We start from the raw sequence: 27,303 nt of genomic DNA on the forward strand, positions 1-27,303 counted from the left end.
CCATCAAAACAGACAAAAACCCTAGTAAAGTTCATTTTATTTTGTAACTATGATAAAATTTATCTCCATTTATTAGAGAGTAAATGAAGCTTAAGGGGGAATGGTAAGATCAGGCATTTTACTCATTATTTAATTCTATTTATTTTTGTTTATGTAACAAAGAGGCCTGATTGGCAAGGTAGTACATACCTTTAATTGCAGGTGGATTTCTGTGAGCTCCAGGCCAGATAGGGCTACACAGAGAGACCTTGTCTCAGAAACAAAAGAAAACAAAAACCAAAGGCAAGAGGATTTTCCATCAATCCTTTAGCTAATATCAACTCAAAATAAGATGACTTTAGTTTTTAGGTTCATAGAGACAGGAATTTTCTGTGTACTTCTGGCTGTCCTAGAACTCTCTGTAGACCAGGCTGGCCCAAAACTCAGAGATCTGTCTGTCACTGTGCCCTGAGTGCTGAAACTAAAGGCATGCACAACCACTGCTCAGAGGTGCTTCGTTTTTTATTTTAAAAATCAAATTTTTCTAAAGGTATTTACATTTAGGGATCAATGAAATTTGGCTGAGGAAAACTGTTTATTAACAAAACTTTTCTCTTCATGCAAAGTTGGGGGTCTGTTTACAATTTTTTCTTTTATCAATGATTTTGAAATCAAACACTACAGATTAAAATTTTTTTTGATTCTACAGTTAAGGAGACCAACAAAAGTGGCCAACAAAAGATACAAAGAAACTGGAGACTTGCAAAGTAAAGTAATAACCTGATAGGCCATCTAGGGATGGCTGGTGAACAGTTATATTCCTGATGTGTGGATGTGGTCCTGACAATGTAAAAATAGCTAAAACACAAGGTACACATCACAACATACCTGAGAGAAGACAGCTTCCGAGGACCCTCAGCGTGCATTACTTGAAGTGTACCTGGCTGCAGGTAACCATGTTAATGAAGGCAGTCCTTTCCTCCAGACTACCATTCAATGTCAACTCAGAAAACTCTGTAAGCAGAAAGACAATGAAGCCAGTCAGAACTCCCCACTGACTTCACCACACAGCAGTTGAGGAGTGTAGATGGCACCCGACTTCCACTTGGAAAGAATCTGTTTGGCAAAACTCAGCTGGGGCAATTATTTACACAGCATATCCTTCTGTTGTTCTGAGCTTTGACTGAACAACTTCACATTCAAAGCAGAGTAAAAAACAAAACCAACCAAACAAAAAGAGCTACCTTCCCTTGAGAACTAACTACATTACTTTTTGTGTCACCACTTGAGGCTCAACAAGTACCTTTTCTGAATCATGCCATAACAATTTTAGAGAAGAAATCCATAGGATTTACAGCCTCCCCAGACCCCTTTTGGTTTTACAAGATAGGGTTTCTCTGTGTAGACGTGACTGTCCTGGAACTTACTCCATAGAACCAAGCTGGCCTCAAACTCTCTGCCTCCCAAGTACTGGCATCAAAAGTGTGCACCACCATCCCCAGACAGAAAGTACAGCCTTACAGCTAAATGTACCCTCATTTTTCTACCCTCTAAAAGAGTGACTACTGTGCTTCAAGGAAACAGGCCAGTTAGCATTTAGAGGGATTGTGTCCACTACCTTTGTGACTTCCATGTTTTTACCATTACTACTGTCATTTGCTAAGCACCCACTGGTGAACCACTCTCTAGTGGACACTTGATTTTCTACTCCATTACTTCCAAGTGTTATTCTCCCTTATTCTCTGTTCCCATGGTAGCTCAAAGTGTGCTCATCCTCTAAGTCTGTCTCCCTGCTCTTCATGTCAACTGTTTTACTTAGGAGCACAGTATCATTAGTAAACTCAAAATTACCAAATTAGCTTTGACTTAAGTCCAATGAAAACCATCTAATCTCCTTAATGTTTACTTTTCATTGGTTTATTTGTTTAATTCTGGTGAGGGTAAGACTGTCTCGTGCAGGCTAGGCTGGCCTTAATTTAAACCCACTATGTAGCCAAGGATGACCTGAACTTCTGAGGTCCTACTTCTACTTCCCAAATTTTAGAACTGCAAGTATGTATTACTATATCCAGCTATAACTTTACTTAATAAAGAAAAAGATAAAAAGAATCTCACTGACTGTGTTCCTGTCCCTAAGCCCCATCTCATTGCTGGCAATAGTGGTCAAGGTGCATGCAGGCAAGCAGTCAACCACTGAGCCAAATCCCTAACCTCAGCTCTCCTTGCTGAACCAGTTTTCAGGCTTCAGAACTCTGAGTTCCTGGTCCTCCTGCTTCTACCTCAAGTGCCTGAGATTACAAGCATGGCACAACACACCAGCTTCCAAGCACTTTATTTTTGAATGATCTCTGAATTTCCTTTTGGGTAAACTGTTTATGATTCTCCCACTGAGTTTTTAAGTGTGTGTGTGCATGCACATGTATGCATGCGTTACTTTTTGAAACAGGGACTCCATGTGCTGCCCTGGCTGTCCTGGAATTTGTTTTGTAGTCATGGCTGGCCTCAAACTTAAAAAAGATCCATCTGTGGGCTGGAGAGATGGCTCAGCGGTTAAGAGCACTGACTGCTTTTCCAGAGGTCCTGAGTTCAAATCCCAGCAACCACATGGTGGCTCACAACCATCTGTAGTGAGATCTGATGCTCTCTTCTACTGTGTCTGCAGACAGCAACAATGTACCCACATATATGAAATAAATAAATAAATCTTTTAGGGAAAAAAAAAGAGAGATTCGCCTGCCTCAAGTAATCTTAGAGGTTTTTCTTTTCTTCCTCTTTCTTTCTTTCTTTCTTTCTTTCTTTTTTTTTTTTGTAGTATACTAGGACATTTTCCTCTTCTGAATACATGCTATAAACATGATTTTCTAGTTTACCATGTCTGCTGCTTGGCCTTTTAACTTTTTTTTTTTGTTATACAGCAAATTTTTTTTTATATACTTGAAATTAAAAATAAGGTTTATTATGTTAAAAATTGTGTGTGCATGTTTAGGTACATCACTATGTGAAGGTGTCTACAAAGACCAGAAGAGAGCACTGAATCTCCTACAACTAAAGTTATAGGTAGCTTTGAGTTGTCTGATGTAGGTGCTAGAAAATGAACCCAAGGATTCTGCAAGATCACCTCTGAACCATTTCTCCAACCCTGGCAGAGCTGATTATTAATCCCCTTGAGATTTTAAATTTTATATCATACTTAAAACACATGGCATGGGGACTGGAGGTTAAGAGCATTGGCTGCTCTTCCAGAGGTCCTGAGTTCAATTCCCAGCAACCATGTGGTGGCTCACAACCATCTGTAATGGTATCTGATGCCCTCTGGTTATGTCTGAAGAGAGGGAAAGTGTACTTATATACATAAAAGTCTGAAAAACAAAACAAACAAAACCCCACATGCCATGTGTACTGGCTGGTTTTGTGTCAACTTGACACAAGCTGGAGTTAATCACAGAGAAAGGAGCCTCAGTTGAGGAAATGCCTCCATGAGATCCAGCTGTAAGGCATTTTCTCAACTTAGTGATCAAGGGGGGAGGGCCCACCCAGCCCATTGTGGGTGGAGCCATCCCTGGCCCAGCCCATTGTGGGTGGAGCCATTCCCTGGGCTGGTAGACCTGGGTTCTATAAGAAAGCAGGCTGAGCAAACCAGGGGAAGCAAGCCAATAAGTAACATCCCTCCATGGCCTCTGCATCAGCTCCTGCTTTCTGACCTGCTTGAGTTCCAGTCCTGACTTCCTCTGGTGATGAACAGCAGTGTGGAAGTGTAAGCTGAATAAACCCTTTCCTCCCCAACTTGCTTTTTGGTCATGATGTTTGTGCAGAAATAGAAACCCTGACTAAGACAACATGATTTTTTTGATGGCTTCCAAAAAAAAAATTTTCAGTTTAATGATTTCGGTATTTTTATCTATCTGTAGCAGATAGAATCACCTGGAAATAAGAGTGGGAGTGGTATGAGGTACTGTCTGAATTGTGCTAACTGAAATGTGAAGACTTATCTGGTAGGGATAGACCATTAACCCTGGGCCAGGCACTCTTGACGGGTTTAAAGTAGGGAAAGGAAGCTGACAGGAGCACACGAGCTGCCTTCTTCTGCTGACTAAGGATTTCTATCAACAGCTACTCAAGCTCCTTCTGCTTTGACTTCCTGACCACAGTGGGTGGTGATCTGTGAGATGAAATAAAACCACTGACTTCCAGTTGCTTCTGTGCGAATATTTTATCACAGTAACAGGAAAAGAACTAAAATATAAAATAATACCAAAAGCCGGGTGCTAATTATATGGTGACGGTGACCAAGATGTGTTGGTGTTAATTTCAAATCGTTATGTTAAGTGACGTGGGACGACCCGTCTTAATTACGAAGAGGACCATTCCTTGGGCAGGGAGCCTGGATACTCTAAGTGAAGAAAGGGAACTCAGCAGCATCATGCACTCATCTTCTGCTCTCTGCTTCCTGAGTTCGAATACAGTGTAGCTGGCTGCTTGTTTTAAGTTCCTGATGCCTTGACTTCTCGACCTTGAACCATGAGCCAATGTAAATCTTTTTTTTTCCCTTAAGTTCCTTTCATTAGGGTATTTTATCAGAGCAAAAAGATTTTTTTTGATACTACGACAGTATCAAATAGAATACAAAACTATTTGTCTTCCAACCAGTTGCTGATTAAGGAATCTGAAATCTTTTACTGTCAGAAAAACCTTTGTAATAGTTCAATGTGACCAGTTAAGGCCCATATGAGTAAGATGACATTACAGTCAGTACGCATGAAGATGAGGGTTTCCAAGGTGCTTACAGAAGAAGCTAGAGAGCCGGCTAATTACAGGAAGAACTATAAGCTCTCTGACAACACCAGAACTGCCAACCCTGATTCCAGCTATGGAGAATGTACTAGGGAGGAAGAACCACCAGGATTACAGTAGAGAGAGTTCATGTTTCCATCTCAGCACTCACCTCTCCACGGTGTCCCTATTCTTTCCTTATTATGTGAGCACACTGTAGCTGTGCTCTGACACACCAGCAGAGGGCATCAGATCCCATCACAGATGGTTGTGAGCCACCATGAGGATGCTGGGAATTGAACTCAGGATCTCTGGAAGAGCAGTCTGTGCTCTTAACCACCGAGCCATCTCTCCAGCTCCGACAAAGGTTCTTTTATACAGGATAAGGAAAAGCACTCACTAGTGATTATTATACTTTGAATTCTTCTAAAACTCACAATGGCACAAAAGGCAGATTTTCTTTTCAAGTTTGCTTCATACCTACAGTTCAGGAAAAGGCCTGATTCCTCCATAAAGACTTAGTTACTACAGATTGTCTTTACCAGACTTGTGGAAACTGGAATGGTCCACAGGGGAGCAGTCACTCAGCTGCCACACTGTTTTCAGCCTCTTCTGACTACTGCTGATCTCCACTCTCCATTTCTGTGGCTTCTCACTGAAGAAAAAAATACCAAAAGAAAATTAAAATTAATACCCAAGCAGCAGCTGTTTCTTTCCTTCCTTCCTTCTAGTCACTTGGTGACATCCTTATGTGACAAGCACTGAGTAGAGATATAAATAGGTCACAATCCCTGCACTGGGAGTACAGTCAAGAAAGGGAGATAAAAAATATACATATTTCAAAGAAAAGCAAAACATTAAAAAAAAAAAACAGTAATAGTCTAGGGCTGGAAAGATGGCTCAGCAGTTAAGAATACTGGCTGCTCTTTCCAGAAGACCCGGGTTTAATTCCCAGCATCCACATTCAGGTCATATGTCTCTAGCTCAAGTTCCAGGGCTTCTGACACCCTCACACATACATGCAGGCAACACTAATGAACATAAAAGAAGCAGTGTGCAAACCAAGTGTGGTGGTGGGCTCAGTCATTCTAGCAAATGAGAGGCTGAGGCAAGAGATTACAAGTTCAAGACCAGCATGAACTACATAGAGTTCTAGGCAGTGAGACCCTGTTCCTATCCTCTCCTTTCCTTCAGAGAAAGGAAGAAAGAACCATGCAGGGGTTGAGGGAGGCACCAAGGTACTCAAGATTAATAATTATTTAAAAGATAAAAGTAAGGAATAAGAGTGAGGTTTGGGGATTACATGACTAAAGATCATCTGAAAGAAAACACAAGAGGAGAAAACAGCATTATAAAAGAGTAGCATTTAACATTTTTTATTTAATTATTTAGTTTATTTAATTTCAAAAGATTGTCATGGCAGGAGAGATGGTTCATCAGGTAGAGGCCTGATAAATTGAGTTCTATGATGAAAGGGAGAACTGATTCCTGTGAGTTGGTCCTCTGACCTCCACACAGCATGCACACACACACAACAATAATAAACACATTTCAAAAACTTTTAAAGCTGTATTTAAGTGTGAGTACAGACAGGCATGTCCCACATCTTGTATGAAGGTCAGAGGACAGCGTTTAGGGTCAGTTTTCTGCGTCCCTTGTTTTCTGAGGATGGGCTGTCACTATCTCTGCTGTACTGGTGTCGAGTGGCTTCTTCTGTCTCCCATTTAGCCACCGGCAGAATTACATGTTCAAGCCATTACATGAGTCCTGAAGATCTAAGAACTTCGGTCATCAAGGGTTGTGCAGTGAGTGATTGTCTTACCAGTTGAGCCATCTAACCCCACACTTTTCTAAACTTCCATCCATTCATCCACCCCACCCAGCCATCTTTCTATTTATTTAGTGTACTTGTGAGAATGTCCATGTGTGGGGTGCATGTATGCCATGCCCATCACTGTCATTTCTTCCTACTATTTCTCCCGTGATTTTGTGACAGAACTATAAACTAACAGAACAAAGGCTAGAGGATCAAAGTCCTAAGTGGCAGAAATTCTGGGAGAAGAAATAGGAAAGGCCTTGAGTCAGGACTAGGACTACCAGGCTGAGCCATACCGAGTCATGAAATCCTATGGGAAATGGGCTCCAAACTGCCCACAACGTCCAACGTAATTAAGCTGCTTACCTTTGATACAAATTCTTTACCGAAGCTGGTCTGACTGGCAATTGAAAAATGTGTTGCTCATCAAGAGGATTTTGTTTGTAATATTTTATGCAGGATCTAAAAAGATAAAGCAATCTCTTTTGGGAATAAGAGCTGTCAGAAAAGATAAAGGCTTCCTATCTTACCACTGACCAGGACATGGACAGAAGGAATGAAATCAGAGCCATAACAGTAAATACCACCTTCCCACGCCCACCTTTTATCCACTGCAGAGAAAACTTAAAGACAACATTTTCTTTCTGGCCAAGAGAATCTCATTCACTTAAAGTTTATATAGACTGATTTCTTATATAAAAACATATTGAGCTGAGAACATAGCTAAGTGGTGGCTCACACCTGTAAGCCTGGGCTACAAATGAGATGGTGTTTCAAACAAAAAGAAATACTTACTGTGTTAAAGAAAAGAGAAGCTCATGCTGAGGTTTAATGAAAAGCATGCAGATGACTAATATTTCAAGAATATGATGGAGTTTCTGAACACGGTAAACCTGTTCCTGTGTGGTGACTGATGGAGAAATAAAGTATTCCTGGAAGACAGAAATATGAAAAAAGTAAGCAAGCAAAGATTAAGCAGAGCCCCTGGGAAGAAGCGGCCATTTTCTCTACATCCAAACCTGGTGCCTGATAACAGGAAAGGGCAGCCACGACGGCACACGATCACCACTTTTTACCATTGCCCTTAAACCATGGTCTCTGCTAAGAATGCTGGACACAAACGACACCGTCTATGAAAGCTGATCCCACGCAGCTTGACAAAGGAGGGAATGTGGGCAGCCAACACTAATCACTGAGGATGGCATGAAGGGCTAGTCTGCAAGACCATTCTATTTCCCTCCATACCTGGTGAATGGAAGTCTGAGAAACTAACCAAGAGCCTGGCAATTTCCCCCTTGAACATACTACTGTTACATCGGCACAGCTTTTGGAGAAGAAACTTGGTAAGCTAAGCCAGTATCATAAACTGTTGAACTTTCCAGTTGTATTTCTGAGATCCAGTGAAATAAGCCGACTTTGACAACAGCCAAGACTCCAGCCTGCTGGTACACTTTGTATAATTCTTTCCCTTTGAGCAAGCCCAGAACTTACAAACACAATGTGTTTTTACTGCCATAACTATGCCACTAAGAGATTATGCATTAATTAATAATATATATTATTAATACATAATATAACATATGTAAACATATATTAGCATATATACTAATACATGATGCACCGTGTAATAATATATAAAATATATCATATGCATTGTACAATATTAATGTTATGCACAGCATATAAGTTATATACTGTTATATATAATACTGTTTATATTATTATATATATTATTGATTAATGCATAGTCTGTCACCTAGTTATGGTAATAAAAGCACATCATGTTTGCAAGTTCTAGGCTCATATATAATAGATATAATAGATAGTTATCACCTGTTCCTTGTAAAATGCTGCCCAGAGTCAGGTGTGGTGGTGATGCTTTAATCACCAGCATGTGGGAGACAGAGGCAGGTAAATCTCTTGAGTTTCAAACTGCCCTGGTCTACAAAGTAAACTAACTCCTGTCTTAAAATACAAAGCAGCAATAAAACTCGTCCCAGGCTAGCCTTTAAGACGACCAAGAAGCAAAGGAGATGTCACTACTCACTGTCACTCTGAAATAAACTGTCGTGCTGTGGGGAGGGTCCATGATAAATGCTGAGAGCATCCTATAGAACCTGATATTGGTGCTGAGCCAATACATTAAAGAATGTTCTAACTTCTTTAGCAAATAATCCTTCAAAAGACTCAAAAGGACATAATACACTCTTACAGATTCCCTGACAATCTAGGTCAGAGTCTCGGTAGAGCAGTGGCATCAACATAATCAGTTGCATGAAGACAGAGAAAACATGACTGGAACAAGCACCTTTAGTTTACTTTGAGGAATAGCAATAACTGGCTGGCATCAGTTGGCTCACTGTGGTTCTTAGCACCTAGACTGGCGCATTACAGATACTTAGCAAATGTGTGTTGTTGTAACTACATAAGAGAAAGAAACTCACCAAATGATTCAAGGATGCAAGTTCCTGACCTATCAAGAAAACATATATGCAAATAAGCTTTAGGGTTTTCCAGTTTAAAAAAAAATCTTTTAAGCAGCAACAGCAGGTTCAGAAGGTAAGGGCGCCTGCGAGCAAACCTGACCCAAGCCAGAGCCTGGGACCCACACGGTAGAAGGAAGAACTGACTCCAGGAAGGTGTTTTCCACATTCACATGTATTCACAGGTGCACCCCTCACCCCCATACCACATTTTAAAACAATACCAAAGAAACTCCTATCTAGAAGCCAAAACAAAACAAAACAGTACAGCTCTATTTAATCTACTGTGTTTATAGATTAAAGTGGGAAATAGGCCCAGAAAAGGAAAATGTTTGTTTCATAGACAACCAGAGGTAAAGCCAGACAACAATGACCAGGAAAGTAAAAACTAAGAGTAGTTATGGATGGCAACTGACAAGTTTTTCAAGCTTTTAAGTTGGAAAAAGGACTCACTGACGAAAAAGCTGATATAATCTTTCTTCAGTTTGTCCAAACCAATTTCCAAAAGCATCTGAAGTGGAGTAGTTCCAGAGAGAGAGACACTGTCCATGGCGCCATGGTAAGACTGATGAATGAGCTTACTTAGTAAACTGTTACTTCCACTGTGCAACTAGAAATAGAAAAAGTGTTTACAAATTCTTAAATTTAAGTATAAGTAACTGTAATAGGCAAAATAAGATTATGAACTTAAGATTAGCTAGCATCCTACAGTTTAAGCTTCCTGACACTAAATATTCTTTCAATAAAAGCTCCCAAGTTAGCCTGAGTTCCTAAGGTGCCACTCCCAGCTAGAAATGTGGCTTTAGAGCACTTGTCTAGTGTGCCCAGAGCTCTGGGTCCATCCTCAGCTCTGGGTGCACAGGGAGCTGGCAGTGCATGTGTATCAGAAGTTTAAAGTCAGTCACCTCTGCTAGATAGTCAATTTGATACTGCATTACCTAAAAACCAAGAAGAAAAAGAAAAGCTATTCCTACTTCACTTGTGTTTTGAAAATCTAAAGCAGCCAAAGAAGGCCTAAAGTGGTAAGCTTAACTTTGCCAGAGAGACCATACAACTAAGAGTTCTCCTGGGTGACTGCAGCACCACTGAGCATCTTCATTAACATCAGTCTTCACTCACAATAAAGTAGACTGAAGAACCATAAACTCTGCTTCTCAGGGTCTATGTATATGACCAAGTTATTTTTCAGCTGTGACATCCAATATAACTTGGATTATTTATAAATTACAAAGGGCTATCAGCTCACACTTAACTTCGGCACCAATTATTAAACTGATTTTAAAATCTGTAAAATGGCATCTTGCTGCTCTTTTCTTCAGTCTTCTGCATTTTTTTAAAAACTGGATTCCCACGGTTTTCCCTCACTGTATGCAGCAGGCTCAGGCTCACCAACACTCCACAAACACAGAATTTCATTTCAAGAGCTAAGCTGAGAACACCCACAGCTGCTCCTGCCCACAGTGAGCTCTTGTGCTTGTTCTCTATCTTCTTCACAGCACTGATTATTGCTCCTGGTGATGGGATCCAACTCAGGGCCTCACACAGCTACAAAAGTTCTAATTTTTATCATGAACTGGTGGCTAAGTTATTTAAAATGGTTCCTAATAAGCTCTTTAAAAGCTTTTATTTTGCTTTTTATTCAATGTAAAAGTAATGTAACCACACTTTGAAAAATTCATACGACAGAAATTTCGAGTGCAAAGAACATAGTTATCTGTAAGGCTTCTCTCAGCAGTTGTTACTAAGAATTTAGCCCAGCTGGTCCCGAATGATTTGGTTTCAAAATTTACATCTTATGACGCTCCATGCCTTCTACATCATTAGCCAACACAGTCTCGGCAGTTTTTATACACAGTGTCATGAGGCTACATTACTGCTTCCTACACATCTCACAAGGAAAGCACACATCATTTACAGTATCTGGCTCCTATGAAGAAAATTATGGGCTGGAGGATGGCTCAGTGGTTACAAGTACAGACTGATCTTGGAGAGGGTCTGGGTTCAACTCTTAGCACCCACAGCTCATTACTGTCTGTAACTCCAAGATCTGACATTCTCACACAGAAAAAAATGCTGGCAAAGCACCAATGTACGTGAAATAGAAATATATTTTTAAAAAGAAAAAACCCTAAGTATTCTGAGGGACAAAACTCTACTTTTTTGGGAGGGTTGTTTTTGAGGCAGGGTCTCGAGACATAGCCCAGGTTAACCTCCAACTCGTGATCATTATCCTGCTTCTTACCAAATGCTGACATTACAGGTATGTCGTGCCATGCCTGGCCTTGATATGTGCTTTTGTGCATGAGTGTTGGGTAGATCCTAACACTGCTGGTTCAAACTTATATTACATTTTGAGAATCTCAAGTCATGAAAAATGGTTTGTAAAGAGCACCCTAGTTTTTAAATGGCCTATGAAAACATTCATTTCCAGAACAGTTAACAGTATCAACAACTTATATGTGCCAAGCCAGACACTAGGTACCATGTATGCATTAAACCAATTTACCCCAACATAACAGTATGATTCTGAAGAGTCCAGCCCTCACACCATAGATAAGGGCAGTGAGGTAGGGAGACGTAAAGAGCCCCAAGTTCACACAGCTAGAAGGTCAATGCAGACTGTGATCCAGTGTTTTATCAAATCCTCTCTTTTTGTTTGTTTGGTTTGGTTTCTATATGTCATAGAGAAAACATTCTACTTACACCTTTCAACCTACCCATGGCTGTATATCACCACGCTGCAGACTCTGCAGGATCAATGTGAAACACTTCACCAAGTCTTGATATGAAACCACACCTTGAAAACCAAGTTACACAGAAATCATTTCCACATCTCTACTGATTAGAGCATCAATTTTACTGACACACACAAGAAACAAAAACACTACTTTAGCGGTGAGAGGGCGGATTTAAAATGGGAGGGAAGATATAGCTCAGATTGCCAAATAACATTTGGTAGATCGATCAATCAATTGTTCTATCTACTTATCTAAAATTGTTATATATGAATTATAATTTATAAAATTGTTTTGATTCCTGTAAACATAGTTACACCTCATATAAACATAGTTAAGCTTTATATTTTAAAAGGCATAAAAAGGGGCTGGAAAGATGGCACAGCAGTTAAAAGCACTGGTTATTCTTCCAGAGGACCAAGGTTCAATCCCCATACTGCTCCCAACCATCTATAACTAATTCTAGAGGATCTAAACTGCCTTCTGGCCTGTGCAAGCAGGCTGACCTCACGTGGTACACACAGGCAAAACACTGATACACATAAAGTTAAAACAAACAAACAAAGCCCACTTTAATGATGATGGATACGTACTGCTGCTCATTTTGCACCAAAGCTGTTCAGCAAAATCGAGATCTCCCCGTACTGTGACAAGCATAGATCTGACAACTGCAGCTGCGTCATGGCTCACTGCCTGAAAAAGCAGCAACCAGAACACTCCACTTATTTACTTTTAAAGTGAAAACTATTTTGAGAGCTATGAAGACATGAATATATACAAAGAATTATAGAAATGTTATTTTTCTCAGAATTTCATTTACTAATTGGAGACATACTTGAATAGAGAAAATCAGAGTTTTAAAGTTGTTTTAAATCTGTAATGACTGACCAGACATGGTAACAGTTACATATCCATAAAGCCTAGCATTCAAAAGGCTGAAGTTGAATAAATTGCTTTTGAAGCTAGCCTGAGCACAACCCTGTCTCAAAACCAAACCAAACCCCAAACAATAACAGCAAAACCATACCGCTTAAACGTAAGCTCTCAATTTTCTCCCTACGTGAGAATATTTAAGTGGGCTTTGACCCCTTTTCTTGTCATCCGGTGGAAACTGTTAGTTTCACAATGGCATATTATGGCAGGGTATAACAGCATTTCGTGTTGTTTCGTACACTATGGCAATACTTTCTACAGCACTTTAGCATAACCGTTATCTATTCTCTGCAGCCAAACAACAAAGACAACACAGGATTGAAGAAGACCTGGGACGCTACAACATGAAAGGGAGCAGTACACCAGAGTTCAAAAGCAGGGTAAGTGTCTGGTAACTGCTTAGCCTTCCCTCCCTCCCTTTTTTTTTTTTTTTTTTTTTTGTTTTTTGTTTTTCCAGACAGGGCTTCTTTGTGTAGCTTTGGCTGTCTAAAATTTTGCTCTGTAGACCTAGCTGGCTGTGAACTCAGAGATCCACTTGCCTCTGCCTCCCAAATGCTGGGATTAAAAGCATTCACTACTATGCCTGGGTTGCTTACCTCATTTTGTTTGTCTTTTTTTGTAGAATCATCAAACTCATCCAGTTTATTTAAGTCTAAAAAGAAGGCATATTAAATTGATTTTGATTTCTGCTTCCTGTATTATTTCCATCCTAATTCTGTTGTCAGGCAAATGGGAACAGTAGGCGCACACTGGGACTGCAGCACATCAGCACCATGACAGCTACTGTTTAAGCAGACGCCAGACAAGGACGCCATGTGGAAGATGCTCAGATACCATCACATCACTCTTCTACAATCTCAACATTTACTTATTTGTGCTACATAAGTTTCCACATCAACAATCTCTTTTTTACAGTCCCGAAGCCTGGTCAAGCCTAGAGATTTAAGTATGGGTTGGCAAGTGCTCTATCACTGAGCTACATCCCCAGCCCTCTTCTTACTTTTGTTTGTTCGTGTGTGTGTGTGTGTGTGTGTGTGTGTGTGTGTGTATGCATGCTGGCCTCAAACTCAGAGAACCACCTGCCTCTGCTTTTCTGAGTGCTGGGATTAAAGGCCCAGCACTTGTGTATTTTCCCTTTGTGACAGGGTTTCTAAGTTGCCTAGCCTGACTGACACTGAAAGCACTCTACAGCAAGCTGACAGTCCTGCCTGGGCCTCTCCATAGCCTTACAAAGTTACAGGTTTGGGTTGCCAGGCTTGGATCAAACTTAATCTTGTAATTTTTACAATACATCTATCTTTGACATTTTAGAATCAAAGCTATCTCGCCAACCATATCAGATCACAGCGTTAATGTATTACGACCCAAAGCTATATAAAGCTGAGAGACAACTGATTTATTTAATTTAAATGTAGCAAGCATATGTACTTAATTAAAATCAAGCAACAGACAAAAACAGATTATGAAAACAAACACCATTCAGAAATTCCTGCACAAATTCAACAGCAGACTTTGTTTCCAGAGGTTCAAGCCATTCAGTTACACCAGTCCTGATGCCATCAGCCAAAACCTGTAAAACAATTTAACAGTCAGAAAACATGTTGGCAAAAATCATAGCCTAGTTAATAGGAATATATTTAATAGTATCAATTATGGTAGCAGTTCTTTAAAGCAACAGTAGAGGATTTATTTACTTTCTTGCACATATTGAGTGTTTTCTGCTTTATATAGTGTCTAGTGCTTTCAGAACTCAAAAGAGGTCATTGGATCTCCTGGTAATGGAGTTACAGATGCTTATGAGGTACCATGTGGGTAATAGGAATCAAACCAGGTCCCCTGGAAGAGCAAAAAGTGCTCTTAACCATTGAGCTCTCTTTCCTGCCCTATGGTAAGGGTTCTTGGATTCTGGCTACTCACTAGGCATTGTCATAGGACTTTGTATGTAGTGTGTTATTCTTAACAAAACTCTTTGAGGCAGAAACTACTACTATCTTCATTTTACTAAGGCTAAGAAAGCTTCAGTAACCAGATGAAGTTACTAACAAACAGAAGCAGGATACATATCCACCAGGCTTGTTCTATGAATGGTATTCTCAACTACAATGCTATGCACACAGAATAACATGTGATCCAGGGAGAAGGATACAATACAGGTGAAGTAACAATGAAACCACAAATGTGAAAGTAAAAGCAAGTTTATTCAAGCACAATACAATCACACACACAGGCACACACAAAAAAAATTCAAGCACAGTGAAGGAAAGGCAGTCAAGACAGGCTGTACTAGCTACAGGACCAACAATGTGAGGGTTCTGTCTGCTGCAACTCAGCAGGGACAAAGGGGGAGGATCATGAGGAATGACTCCAACCAGAGTGAACAAACAATAGAGAACGGAAGGAACAGAGCAAAAGACTGAGAAACTTCACAAGATTTTTGCTTTGCATGAGAAATGATATCCACTAATGCCACTCTAATAAAATGACAGGATCAAGTCGTTAGCAATTCCTTTCTTCCCAGGAAAAAGAAAATGTTTCTCCAACAGAAAAGAGATCATTTCATACTTGCTTACAGAGGGGTCTATGGAAAAGGTCTGAGATGTTTAAACATACTGCTATGTGTAGGATGGTCCTAGTCACAAGGACTCAGGCATGTGGAATGCCCAGTGTCTACTGAAAAACAATGCATACTCTTAACAGTATGCCAAACAAAGGTGAAAGGGTTATAACCGACTAGTACAAAATAAGGGCCAGTGAGAAGGCTCAGAGGATAAATGTGCTTGCTGCTAAGTGATAATCTGAGTTCTATCTCCACGATCCACATGCAGGAAAGAACTGTCACATGCTGGCTTCTGACCTTCTACATAATACATGCTACATATAAATAAATATAATTAAGAAATAAACAGGCAAAATAAGTAAAATATAATTAAAAAAGACAAAAAGAGGGCAGACAAAAGGACAAAAAGAGTAAAGAGAAAGACAGGAGGTATGTGTAAAAAAAATTGCATGCATCTATATAACACAAGGATTGAACTTGTGTGTGTGTGTGTGTGTGTGTGTGTGTGTGTGTGTGTGTGTGTGTAGGAACAAGTATGGTTTAAACAGTTACTATATGACCTAATAATTTCACCAGAGATGCAGAAAATTTATGATCACCCAAAATTTTCATAAATGTTCACATTAATATCATTCCTAGCAGCCAAAAAGTACAAAAGAAAAAAAAAAGGAAAGAAACATTCAACAGCTAATGAAAAGATGAACAAAATGCAGTATATCCATAAATTAGATACTAAGTAGTAATCAAAAGTTGTGAAACACTATAAGTGCATTAGTGGTTGCCAAAGACTGGTAAGGCTGTGAAGTGAGTACTGAACAGTACTATGGATACAAGGTTTCATTTAGGAGTGATAAGACTAATTGTGGTGATGGTTTGTACAATTCAGCAGGTAAAGTAGAAAGAAAGAGTGTAGCTGTTGTGTAAGTGATACTCCCTTTCACTTCGAAGACAACTGCCACATAAATAACTGTGATTGTCTAGTACAGTGAAAAGTAACACTTAGAACAAACTTTAAAGAAAACCAAAGTTACATTGTGAAACAATTTTCATGAAGATACGTAATTCAATGAAAGAAGTTTCAGAAGGATACTCACAAGGAGAAATTTCAGCTCTCTGTGAAGATGATTCAAACAACCTCTGGGCTCTCCTGATTGTACTTTGATATTCTAAAAAGTATCAAAGACCATCAGTTCTCATTGGCAACCCATGTTCTAAGTCATTGTGACTTGCATTTCAATTGCATGTTTTATAAAGCACCAGTGAATAAAGTCCATACCACAATCAGAACATCTTATCCCAAGATCTTACAGATCTGACTATCCTGATACACAATCTGAATCAGACCATTGATCTCTTCTGTACCATGAAGACAAAACAACTGCCTCCCTTATACTTGGCGTTGTGACAACACTGAAAACAAAGTCCCAGTAAGTTAGTGTGTTAGTCTACTAACTAAACCAACACACAAGAAGCTATAGCTTTATAACTTGAAGTACTTAAAAACAAGTAAGTAAATTCCAACTACAGAAGAAAAACATAAATACCCATAATCCTATTCTCCAGAAGAACCACTGTTAATATGATGAAGGCTTTTGAGTATATATTTTTTAAAACAAATCATAATTTACATCCACAGTTGTACATATTATTCTTTATTCTTCTCTTTTTAACTTTTGCTTAAAAAGTTTTTCATATTCTTTTAAAATATTTATCCCCACATCATACAGTCTAGGGACTGGATATAGGCCAAGTACTTTACCACTGAGCTATAAACCCAGCCCTAGACTTTAAGTGGCTTTTTGAGACAAAGTTTCTCTGTGTAACCTTGGCTGATCTGGAACTCACAGAGATCCCCATGCTGAGATTAAAGGTGTGTGCAAAACTCAGTTTAAAACATGATTTCTAGGACTGGAGAGATGGCTCAGCGGTTAAGAGCACTGGCTGCTTTTCCAGAGGTCCTGAGTTCAATTCCCAGCAACCACATGGTGGCTCACAACCATATGTAAAAAGATCTGATGCCCTCTTCTGGTGTGTCTGAAGACAGCTACAGTGTATTCATATAAAAATAAATATTTTTTTAAAAAATCACTGAAATAGATCTTTAAAAGGTTAGTTGAGGACATAAGCCAGTGGGAGAATACTTGCCTATTATGTTATACATAATCTCCAATACCAAAACAAATCTTTTCTTTAAAATATATTTTTTTAATGTGCATTGGTGTTTTGCCTGCATGTATGTCTGTGTGAGTGTGCCAGATCCCCTTGAACTGGAGACAGACAATTGTGAACTGTCATGGGTATGCTGGAAATTGAACCCAGGACCTCTGGAAGAGCTGAGCCATCTCTCCAGCCCCAACAAATATAATCTTAATTTTAAAGTATCTCATCATGATACTGTTCACCCTTTAAACATTTCTTATTTTTTGACTGAATGCTCAACACAACACGTTCTATTCTTAATATTTTGAGAACTTTCTCTCTTTCCCTTTCTTCCTTCCTTTCTTTTCTTTCTTTCTTTGAGACAGGGTCTCAGCATGTAGCTCTGGATGTCTTGGAACTCACTACGTAGATTAGGTTGGCCTCAAATTCTCAAGAGATCCTCTTGGCTCTGCCTCCTTAGTGATGGGATTAAAGGCATAAGCCACTGTGCCTGGAACAGAAAGAATTGGACTTCTCTTGAGTCACTATGCAGAGAGACTGTATGTAATCATCTCTTGAAGGTAAAGTTCCATAGCAACAGGATTAACCTCCATTAGTTGTCTGGTGGGACAGCCTAACATCCAGTGAATGTCAAGGCTGGAAGTGTAGAGCACTGAGAGCCTGAGCAGCCTAAAGAGAAGACAGGACTCACTCATTCCTACCAGAGCTGCAGTTGAAGACAGGGGAGGGGTTTGAAGAATCTCATCCACGGGGCTCCAGGAAAGATCCAGAGTGACTGAAGTCTGTGATGGGACAACCGTGTCATCCAAGTCAGTAGACTTAAAGAGCTCATACTGGGCAAAGCCTCTGGCTGTTACCTGAAGACAGGGCACAGGAGATCAACAATATCAACTTCACATGACCAAACTACTATCAAAATCACCATGATTTCTGTCCCAAAAGAAAAAAAAAAGTAGGGTGCCCCATACTCCACACTACCATCCAAATGCAAAAAGAAAAAACAAAAATTCTTGTAAGCCACAAACATTAGCCAAATAGAAGGAGCACATATACAGTATGTGGACCCATATCTGATGACTTGAGAGCGTAGTCTGTGAACCAACCTCACAGATAGCAAGGGATAACTGTGCCCAGGCTGATATAGAAATAAAGAGAAATACTCTGACACTACAGAGAAACATCAAGTCATAGTGAAAGAAATAGGAGAACTGTTCATTGAGGCCAGCAGATCAACTAGGAACCATGTAAGTAAGCTTGTAAGACAAATACTCACAGCAGACAAATGATGTCTTTTCTTGTGTGAATTTTTTAGATTTTCCAGATCTTCAGAGTAATTTTTATCAGCTACAGGACATGAGATGAAAAAAGGAAAAAAGAGAGAAAGAAAAAAAGATTGGTTTAATTCCAAATTATACTGTTAAAACTGGAAGGTTATGCCAGGTGGTGGTGGTCTACAGAGTAAGTTCCAGGACAGACGGAGCTGCAGAGTGAGGCCTTGCCTCAGAAAACAAGACAAACAAACAAAAGGTGTTAAATAGTGAAAGAAAAGTAGGGTTCAGTGGTTAGGGAAAAGGGAGGGATCTGAAAGTTGAGAAAACTGTGATCAAAGTATATTGTGTGAAAAAATTTTATTTCTAATTAAAACAAAACAAAATGTAACTAGCTTATTAGCATGATGACAGATGCCTTTAATCCTAGCACTCAAGAGACAAAGGCAGGTGGAGCTTCTTGAGTCCCAAACCACTCTGGTCATGTACTGAGTTCAGGACAACCTGGGCTATATATCATGAGACTTTGTTTAAAAAAGAATATAATTAAAGCCAAGCATGGAAACTCACATCTAAAATCTTAGCTCTCTAGAGGCTGAAACAGAAGGATGTTGAATTTGAGACAAGACTGGGCTATAAAGACACTCTATAATAAACAAACAAAACAAATGTACACATCCACAAATATTTATAAGAAATTAAATAGCTAGGCATACTGGTATGGACTTGTAGTCTCAACTGCTTGGGCTCACATATTTAAGACTAGCCCAAGCCACAAAGAACTAATATTTTTAAAAAGTCTGTGTGGTGGTATTCATGTATAATCATGAATAATTGGGCTTTATACCACAGCTGAAAGAGAGAATAGTAAGTTCAAGAGGTCAAGGACAATCTTGCCTCAACCGACTCCTTCCAAAAAGGTAATCTTTTAAATTAAATTAAACCCAAACAAAGCAGGCATAAGACATTTCTTATGTAAGTTTCTACAGTACCTCTCCCTGCTGTTGAGTATAAACTCAAAGTTCAATATTTTACGTTTTACTTACTCCCTCCTATATGGAAGCCCAAAAATACCACCAAACAACTATACCAAGCCCGAGTACTCACCTTTACAAGTGACCACATATAAGACAACCCCTGTAATGACGTCATTTGCTGTGATAAGCTCAGCTCCCAGCCAACAGGTACCTTCAGGATCGGAACTGTCACATCTCACCCAAAGAGGAGGAAGGGCAGTCACTGGCTGCTTAATCTTCAAATGAGTCATGTTAGGATTGTGAGCCATGGTATAAAGCCCAATTAACTGCCTTAAAAACAAGGAACAGGAAAACAATTATAAAACGGCAACACATATAATCCTTGAAGCTGAAGGTGTGGTTCAGTGGGAGAGCACATGCTTGGCACGTGTGAAACACTAAATTCAATCCCCAGCAACACCCACCCTCTATTTTTTTTTTTTTTTATTTAAAAAAGACAGTGTGAAGTGTCTCACAGAAACAATCTGGAAATGAAGAGATAAAATACATAGATACAAGTATGTTTACATATTTCAGCAAGAAAAATACAAGATATATTATATACTCTAACAGTTATATGTCTAGAAAGATGGTTTAGCAGTTAAGAAGATGTATTGCTCTTGAAGAAGACAAGAGAGATCTCTGTGAGTTTGAGGCCAGCCTTGTCTACACAAAGAAACTTTATTTCAAAAAACCAAACCAAACCAACCCCCTCCATCACCCCCATCCTCGGCCCCAACAATGCTTCAATTCAAGTCCTATTCTCTATCCCTAACTCTACACTTATAAAAATAAAACCAACTTACCTTGCTCTCCCAACTGGTAAGGCCAGTGGCCTAATGTTTTCACCAGTAGAGAGGTCAGAAATAGCAGTTTCTTCAGACTGTGGTTCTTCAACATGACTTATTTCTTCCTTCTCCAAAACCTTTAAAAAATGTTTTAGATTACTGAATCAGATGTAGGGGTCATTCTCTTTTGTGGTAGAAAATAACTACCCGGAAGGCTGGAGAGATGGCTCAGCAGTTAAGAGCACTGTACTAGAGTAACAGACAATAGTGAGCTGCCATGTGGATGCTGCAAACCAAACCCAGTCCTTTGCAAGAGAAACAAGAGTACTCTTAACCACGGAGTCATCTTTCAGCTCCCAAAGATCCTGACTATATTTCTTCCTATAAAAGAAGCATCTGATGATGGAAGAAAAGAGATGACAGACACAGTATGATGAACTAAAGTAAATGCTGCAGGAGACCTATGGGTCATGCCCAGATTCATTTCCCAAATGGGACAACCTGCTTCTGCAATATGACCTTAGCGTACACAGCCCTCAACCTTACCTTTTATTTATTTATTCAGAAACAAGGTCCTTAGGCTGGGATCACAGGTATGCAGCACCACACTCAGACATAGTGCCCTCTACCCTCATTCATTCATTTATTTATTGTCAAGACAGGGTTTCTCTGTATAGCCCTGGCTATCCTTTGTAGATCCACCTACCTCTGCCTGGGATTAAAGGCATCAACTACCACACATAGCTTTCTTTTTTTAAAATCTATGATAAAAGTCTGTATTAAGTATTTATCTATGGTTGGCATTATATTTCAGTAGAAATTACTGTGCTTACTCCTAAAAGAATATGTATTCTTTCATTAATAGAAAAAAATGTAATATGAGATAATTCCAAAAACCACAAACAAAAAAGTAAAACAAAAGTGACTACTAAGAATTAACCACAAGGCCCAATACTTACCACTTTTTCCACAAGAAACACTAAGTCATTTTCATTTAGAATAGTTTTCAGAAGATCTGGTTGGCCTTTGCTGATCAACTGTACTTGTATATCAGCCTGTAAAAAATAGAGTGCAGTGTTTCTATATTTAACTACTACAGACCAATTACACAAAATTTACTACAAAAGGAATTTGAACTATGCAAAATATTTTAAAAAGAGTGCACTTATTTTGCCATGTCGTTTCTCATGTTTAGAAAACCTGACTAAAGGGGCTGGAGAGATGGCTTAGCAGTTAAGAGTGGTTAAGTTCAATTCTCAAAAACCACACGGTGGCTCACAACCATCTATAATGGGATCAGATGCCCTCTTCTGGTGTGCATGAAGACAGACACACTGTACTTATATACAATAAATAAATCTTTAAAAAAAAATCTCGTTTCCAATGTACTATACATGTATTGTACAAAAATGTGAAAACAGTTTTTTACTTTTCTTCTTTAAAAAATGTATTATGTATGTGTATGATTGTGTATATGTTCCTGGGTGCACATGGAGGTCCAGGACAACATGCAGAAATTTGCCTTCCACCTTCGTGTGGGTTCTGGGGAGTCAACTACTGTACTCATCTAATACATATCCAGGCATGACTCACATATAAAGATAACATGTTTTCATGGTTTCACATCATAAACTGCTTTTCTAGTTACTAAGGATCTGTGGATACCTAAGACCACAGCTGGTATATAGCAATTCTGTAAACGTTATTTTTTGGTATTTTCCAGTTAAGTGTTGCAATAAAACAATAGACAGCTAACATTCATGAATTACTTTCTTAGAATGAATACCTAAAATCATATTGGTACAAATAAATTGCCCTTCAGATATGTCAGAAAACCCAGTCAACACAATGAATATTTTCATCATTACAAGAACAAATTAGGGGGCTGGAGAGATGACTCAGCAGTTAAGAGCACTGACTGCTCTTCCAGACGTCCTGAGTTCAAATCCCAGCAACTACATGGTGGCTCACAATCATATGTAATGAGATCTGATGCCCACTTCTGGTGTGTCTGAAGACAGCTACAGTGTTCTTATATATAATAAATAAATCTTTTAAAAAAGGAAGAAATTAGATATCCTGATGATGAATATCAAACTTGCCCTAAGAAACTCAATGCCCCTAATCATCAGGAAGTAGTCTATCAATAATATTGCCCCCTTTCCAATCCCTGACTTTATTCAGGGGTCTCTTTCTTTTTCTCTCTATCCTTTTTTTCTTCCCTTATCTGGAAGAGGGGTTTGGAAGGGTGAAAGAAAGAAGAACCCACAAAGAAGCCAAAGACACCTATGGACACTAGCTCAGAGAACCAAGGATACTGTAAATCTAGCCTTTTAAGTTTCAGTTATTGTAGGGCTGTACTGTGTCCTTTAAAGAAATCTGGAAGCACTAACCTCAATTTTTGTGAATGTGACCTTATGTGCAAATATAATCCAATCAAGCTGAAAGGAACTGAGTTGGAGAGTGGGGTTCAGACTCAATGACTGCTATTCTTACAGAAAAGATTCAGAGTCAACAGACATAATGGAGAAGAAGGACATGTGCCTAGGGAAGCAGGTGTTGGGGGGACACCATGACAACTAACCTGCCCATTCTGTCATTGAACTCCTCTAGTCTCCAAAACTGAGAGAATCAACTTCAAACTCACACTGCCTGTGAACCTTCTACTACAGCTGCAGGAGAGAAACATGGGTCCGGGGCAGGAAGAACGCAGAGATGGCGAGCTTGGATGGGACTGTGCTTGACTGTTGTGTTTGCTTAGCGGGAACCCTGACAGTGAAAGAGAACCATACTTCATGTCCTATGTCTTTTCTACCAGTTTTTGCCCTTCCTGGTGATTTTTGAGTTTTATAAATATTTTAGCCATGCATCTATATAAATCTAGATATGTACATTAATCTTTATTAATAATTATTTCTCTCTCCTTGATAGCTTTAGAATTTTTTAAAGATTATTTTTACTTTACATGTTTTGCCTACATATATATCTGCAACATGTGTGTACCTGGCACTCTCAGAGGTTATAAAAGGACTTCAGATTCCCTGGGATTGGGACTAAGAGACAATTGTGAGCTACAATGTGGGTGCTGGGAACTTAGTAACAACCAACAAGAGCAACAAGTGCTTTTAACTACTGAGCCATCTCTCCAGACCCTAGCTTGGTTTTTAAAAATTTATTGGCTGTATGTTTCACAGGTACAGGTTGTATATTCCCAACTATGAGGAATTTAGTTATGGAACATCTAACACATAACAGATTCTTTTTTTTTCTTTCCCCAAAACAGACTTTCTTGGTGTAGCCCTGGCTGTCCTAAAACTAGTTCTGAAGAGGCTGACCTCAAATTCAAGAGTCTTAATAAATCTAGACATTATTTGTAAAATCTGGACATCACCCAAGTGTCTTTACTGAAGCAGAGCAACAGGATGAATCTCAAATACATATATTCAATTTTAAAAGCTCACACTCGTCTTTAATTCCAGCACACAGTTTGCCAAAACAGGTAGATCTCTTAAACTCCAGGCTAGCCTAATCTAAAATTGAATTCCATGAAAGCCAAGGCTATACAGTGGGAACCTGTCTCAAACAAACAAAAAAGGAAGAAAGAAAAAGAAAGACAAGAAACTGTATACTTTATTTTTAGACAGGAAATAGTCTACACTTTTGATAATAGGTATGGTGCACTCTTGAAGGTATTTCTAAAAATTCATAGAACCATCTCCTAAAAGGGTAAAATTTATCATATGTAATTTCAAAAACCTGATTAAAAAACCATGTGTTTAAGACCAAATAAATTGCTCATACCTCATAGATAAATGGGTCATTAGAGACTCCTTTCTTTTCTTCATTAAATTCCCTGAAAAGCAGAACAATGTGTGAAAAAGAGCTGCAGGATCTCCCTTATTATTATTTAAACTCAGAGAATAGCTAGTACTTTTATTTACCTATCAGTGGAGAAAGTTTAGTCCTTACAACAGCTCTAAGGATAGCTGCAGAAGGGAAACAATTAAGCAAGGAAAGATAAAGTAGGGGTGGGCCTGGGGGGTGAGGTGGGGGGCGTGTTGTGATCCCCACAAAAGCAGGCAGATCTGAGTTCCAGGCCAGCCAGGGATACATAGTGACACATTGTCTCAGAACAATTTGGAGGTGGGGAGTGGAACCTAAAGAGATCACTTAGGGTTAAAACACTGCTGCTTCTGCAAAGGAACTGGGTTGAGATTCCCAACACCCACATGATGGTTTATAATCTTACCTCTAACTCCAGTTCCATGGTATCTGACACCCTTTTCTGACCTCTGTAGACATCAGGCATAAACCAGCCCACATGTATACACACAGGCAAAACATACACATAAAATAAACATGTATAAACAAATGCTTTTGATTATGTGTATATATTTAAAGGGAGTGAGTAATGAATGCATAGGTGTAAGTACCCAAGAGGGAATTGCTCTGGAGCTGGAGTTGTATGTGTCTGTTACACCTGCTCTGGCAACCAAACACTGGTTCTCTGGAATAGTAAGTGCTCTTAGCACCTGAGCCATCCCTTCAGATTAATTTAAAAACAAACAAAACTAAAAATGTAAAAATCTTCTGGAGATGGAATACACCTGTATTCCAACATTTTCAATGTTGAAGCAGGAATCTGACAAGTTCCAGGGCAACTTGGGTTGCACAATTTGGAGTCTGTTTAAAAAACACAACTAAAAAAAAAAGTTTTGGACTTTAAGAGATATTTGCTATTTTAATAAGGGGATGGGGGAAGCAAGCATGTAACTTCAGAGGCCAGAGGAGGATAATGGCGCCTTCCACCATACTGGACACTGGAGTTATAGATAGCCGTGGGTCACCAGAAGTGGTGCTCTTAACTGCTCAGCTCTGTTTCATAAGGTATTTAATAATTTAATAATGATCACAGAGTACATACATTATAAGCCATTAGCAGACTCAAATAAAATACCAAAATGTAGACCAGCCAGATCTATAGGGAAAAGAAGCTTTGATCATTGAATGAGCCCCAAAGGTATCTCAGGATATAGTTTGCATCTTTTGATCTGATACCTAAGTGATCTAGGAACACAAAAGCAAGCCTGATGGATCAACCTTTGTTATATTGCACAAGACTTTTTTTAATTTACTATATTTATTTAAACCTGTATATGTGTGAGTGTGTGCTTGCCAAGGTCAGAGGACAATTTGTGAATTATTTTCTCTTCCTCTTGTGTGGGCTCCAAGACACGAGATTTGGTGGCTACTGAACCAACTCTCTGGGCCAAGATTGTGACTTCCCCTTAAAGATAGTTGTCTTTTAATACAAGGATATTGTTTGGTCATTCAGCAACTGCTTATCAAACATTCTTGTTAGTTCCTGGGGATAGCCAACCAGCCATTCAGTCTTGAATGAATCCAGAGTAAACTATCGGTTAGGAGGTACTGAGAGCTCTGGGAGGACAGTAACTGAATCACCTGTAACATTTCAGAGACATAATAATGGTCCAAAGCAGGACAATGGAGATGGGCAAGAACAAGGAGACTTGTCTAGCATGCACAAGATGCCCACCTCCAATCCTCTGGGAAAGGTGAAAAGAAGAAAGCTGGTCTCTTAGGTTTAGAATGGAAAGAATTCTGGAGTTAAAATGCCATATTGGGAAGAATTAATTTCATCTCAGGTTTGTGGTGATGCCTTTGAGATCTCCAGGAAACTTCTAGGTAGGCATTGTGAGAGATACTCTTAGTGAAAAGAGTTTATACATGGAAAGATGAAAACAACCAGGAAGTAGTAAGAATAAAGGATCCAAATAAATTTGTATCAATGGGGTAATAAAATAGACACAAAACAACCATGCTTGCCTAATATATGCGAAGTCCTGGGTTCCATTCCCAGCACCTCAAAAACTGGGCATAATGGTACATGCCTATAATGACAGCACATTGGATATGGGCCAGGATGCTTACAAGTCCAAGCTCAAGAGACCTTGAATTTAAAGCAACAATAAAGTACTTAACACCATAACAGCACGACGAAATACCACAGCAGTTAAAAACAACTAAAGTTCCTGAACTCAAAGATATCATTAGTTTCTTTAAAAACACTCGTTTTAGCTGGGCTGTGGCACCGCACACCTTTAACCCTCAGCACTCTGGAGGCAGAGGCAGGTGGATCTCAGATCGAGTTCCGGGACAGGTAGTATTACACAGCGAAACTTATCTTGAAAAACAAAAACACACTAGTTCTTTTTCTACAGAATGTAGAAGTTGACAGGGTCCTTTTGTAGCAACATTACACTCAGGGAGCAAACATTACACTCTGGCATGGCTCACGCCTCTAATCTCAGCAACAGGATCGATACGAATTCTGTATGTCTCTTAAGAGTCAGGAATAGCATGAGGCAGGATGACAGCTAGCTCTCCGTATCCGGGGAGCCTCAACTTAGAAGCGTGTATTCTGCAAAATGCGTAAACTGACTTGTCACCTTGCCTCCTCTCGGGAGGCGAACAGTAGCCTGGGCCTCCGCAAAGCACGACCCACTGCACAGCAGAGACCTGCTTCTCATATCCCAGATCCGGAGAGTAGGTAGGGGGCGAAAGTCTCAGCTGTGGCAAACGACACTAGGGCGGGAGGAAAAGTTCCATCTTATTCCCAAACCACAACTCACTGCAGAAGACGAGCATAAAACTCCTCGGCCGCGCGGTTCAAACGCGCCCACATCCCCGCCGTGGGCTCGGTTCCTGGCGGAGCGGCTAAACCGAACTGCGCGCCTAGACGCTGACGTCAGAGGCCATGACCCCGCCCCGCCGGAA

General features: G+C 39.5%; 1 protein-coding gene across 1 annotated transcript; it reads right to left on the minus strand.

The window, feature by feature from the left end:
* Positions 1–904: 904 nt before the first annotated feature.
* Positions 905–27,211, minus strand: ZWILCH (zwilch kinetochore protein; the record flags this gene model as incomplete). Its single annotated transcript, XM_080930528.1, has 18 exons — positions 905–993; positions 5,292–5,404; positions 6,932–7,027; positions 7,361–7,497; positions 9,010–9,038; positions 9,502–9,658; positions 11,766–11,845; positions 12,377–12,476; positions 13,313–13,368; positions 14,193–14,286; positions 16,368–16,439; positions 18,135–18,290; positions 18,707–18,777; positions 19,809–20,008; positions 20,524–20,642; positions 21,465–21,560; positions 24,307–24,358; positions 27,159–27,211. 18 exons carry the CDS (start codon positions 27,209–27,211, stop codon positions 905–907), a joined length of 1,770 nt encoding a protein of 589 aa, XP_080786654.1.
* Between the last annotated feature and the right edge of the window lie 92 nt (positions 27,212–27,303).

The sequence above is a fragment of the Micromys minutus genome (assembly GCF_963924665.1).
Source record: "Micromys minutus genome assembly, chromosome: 16".
Classification (NCBI taxonomy): Eukaryota; Metazoa; Chordata; class Mammalia; order Rodentia; family Muridae; genus Micromys; species Micromys minutus.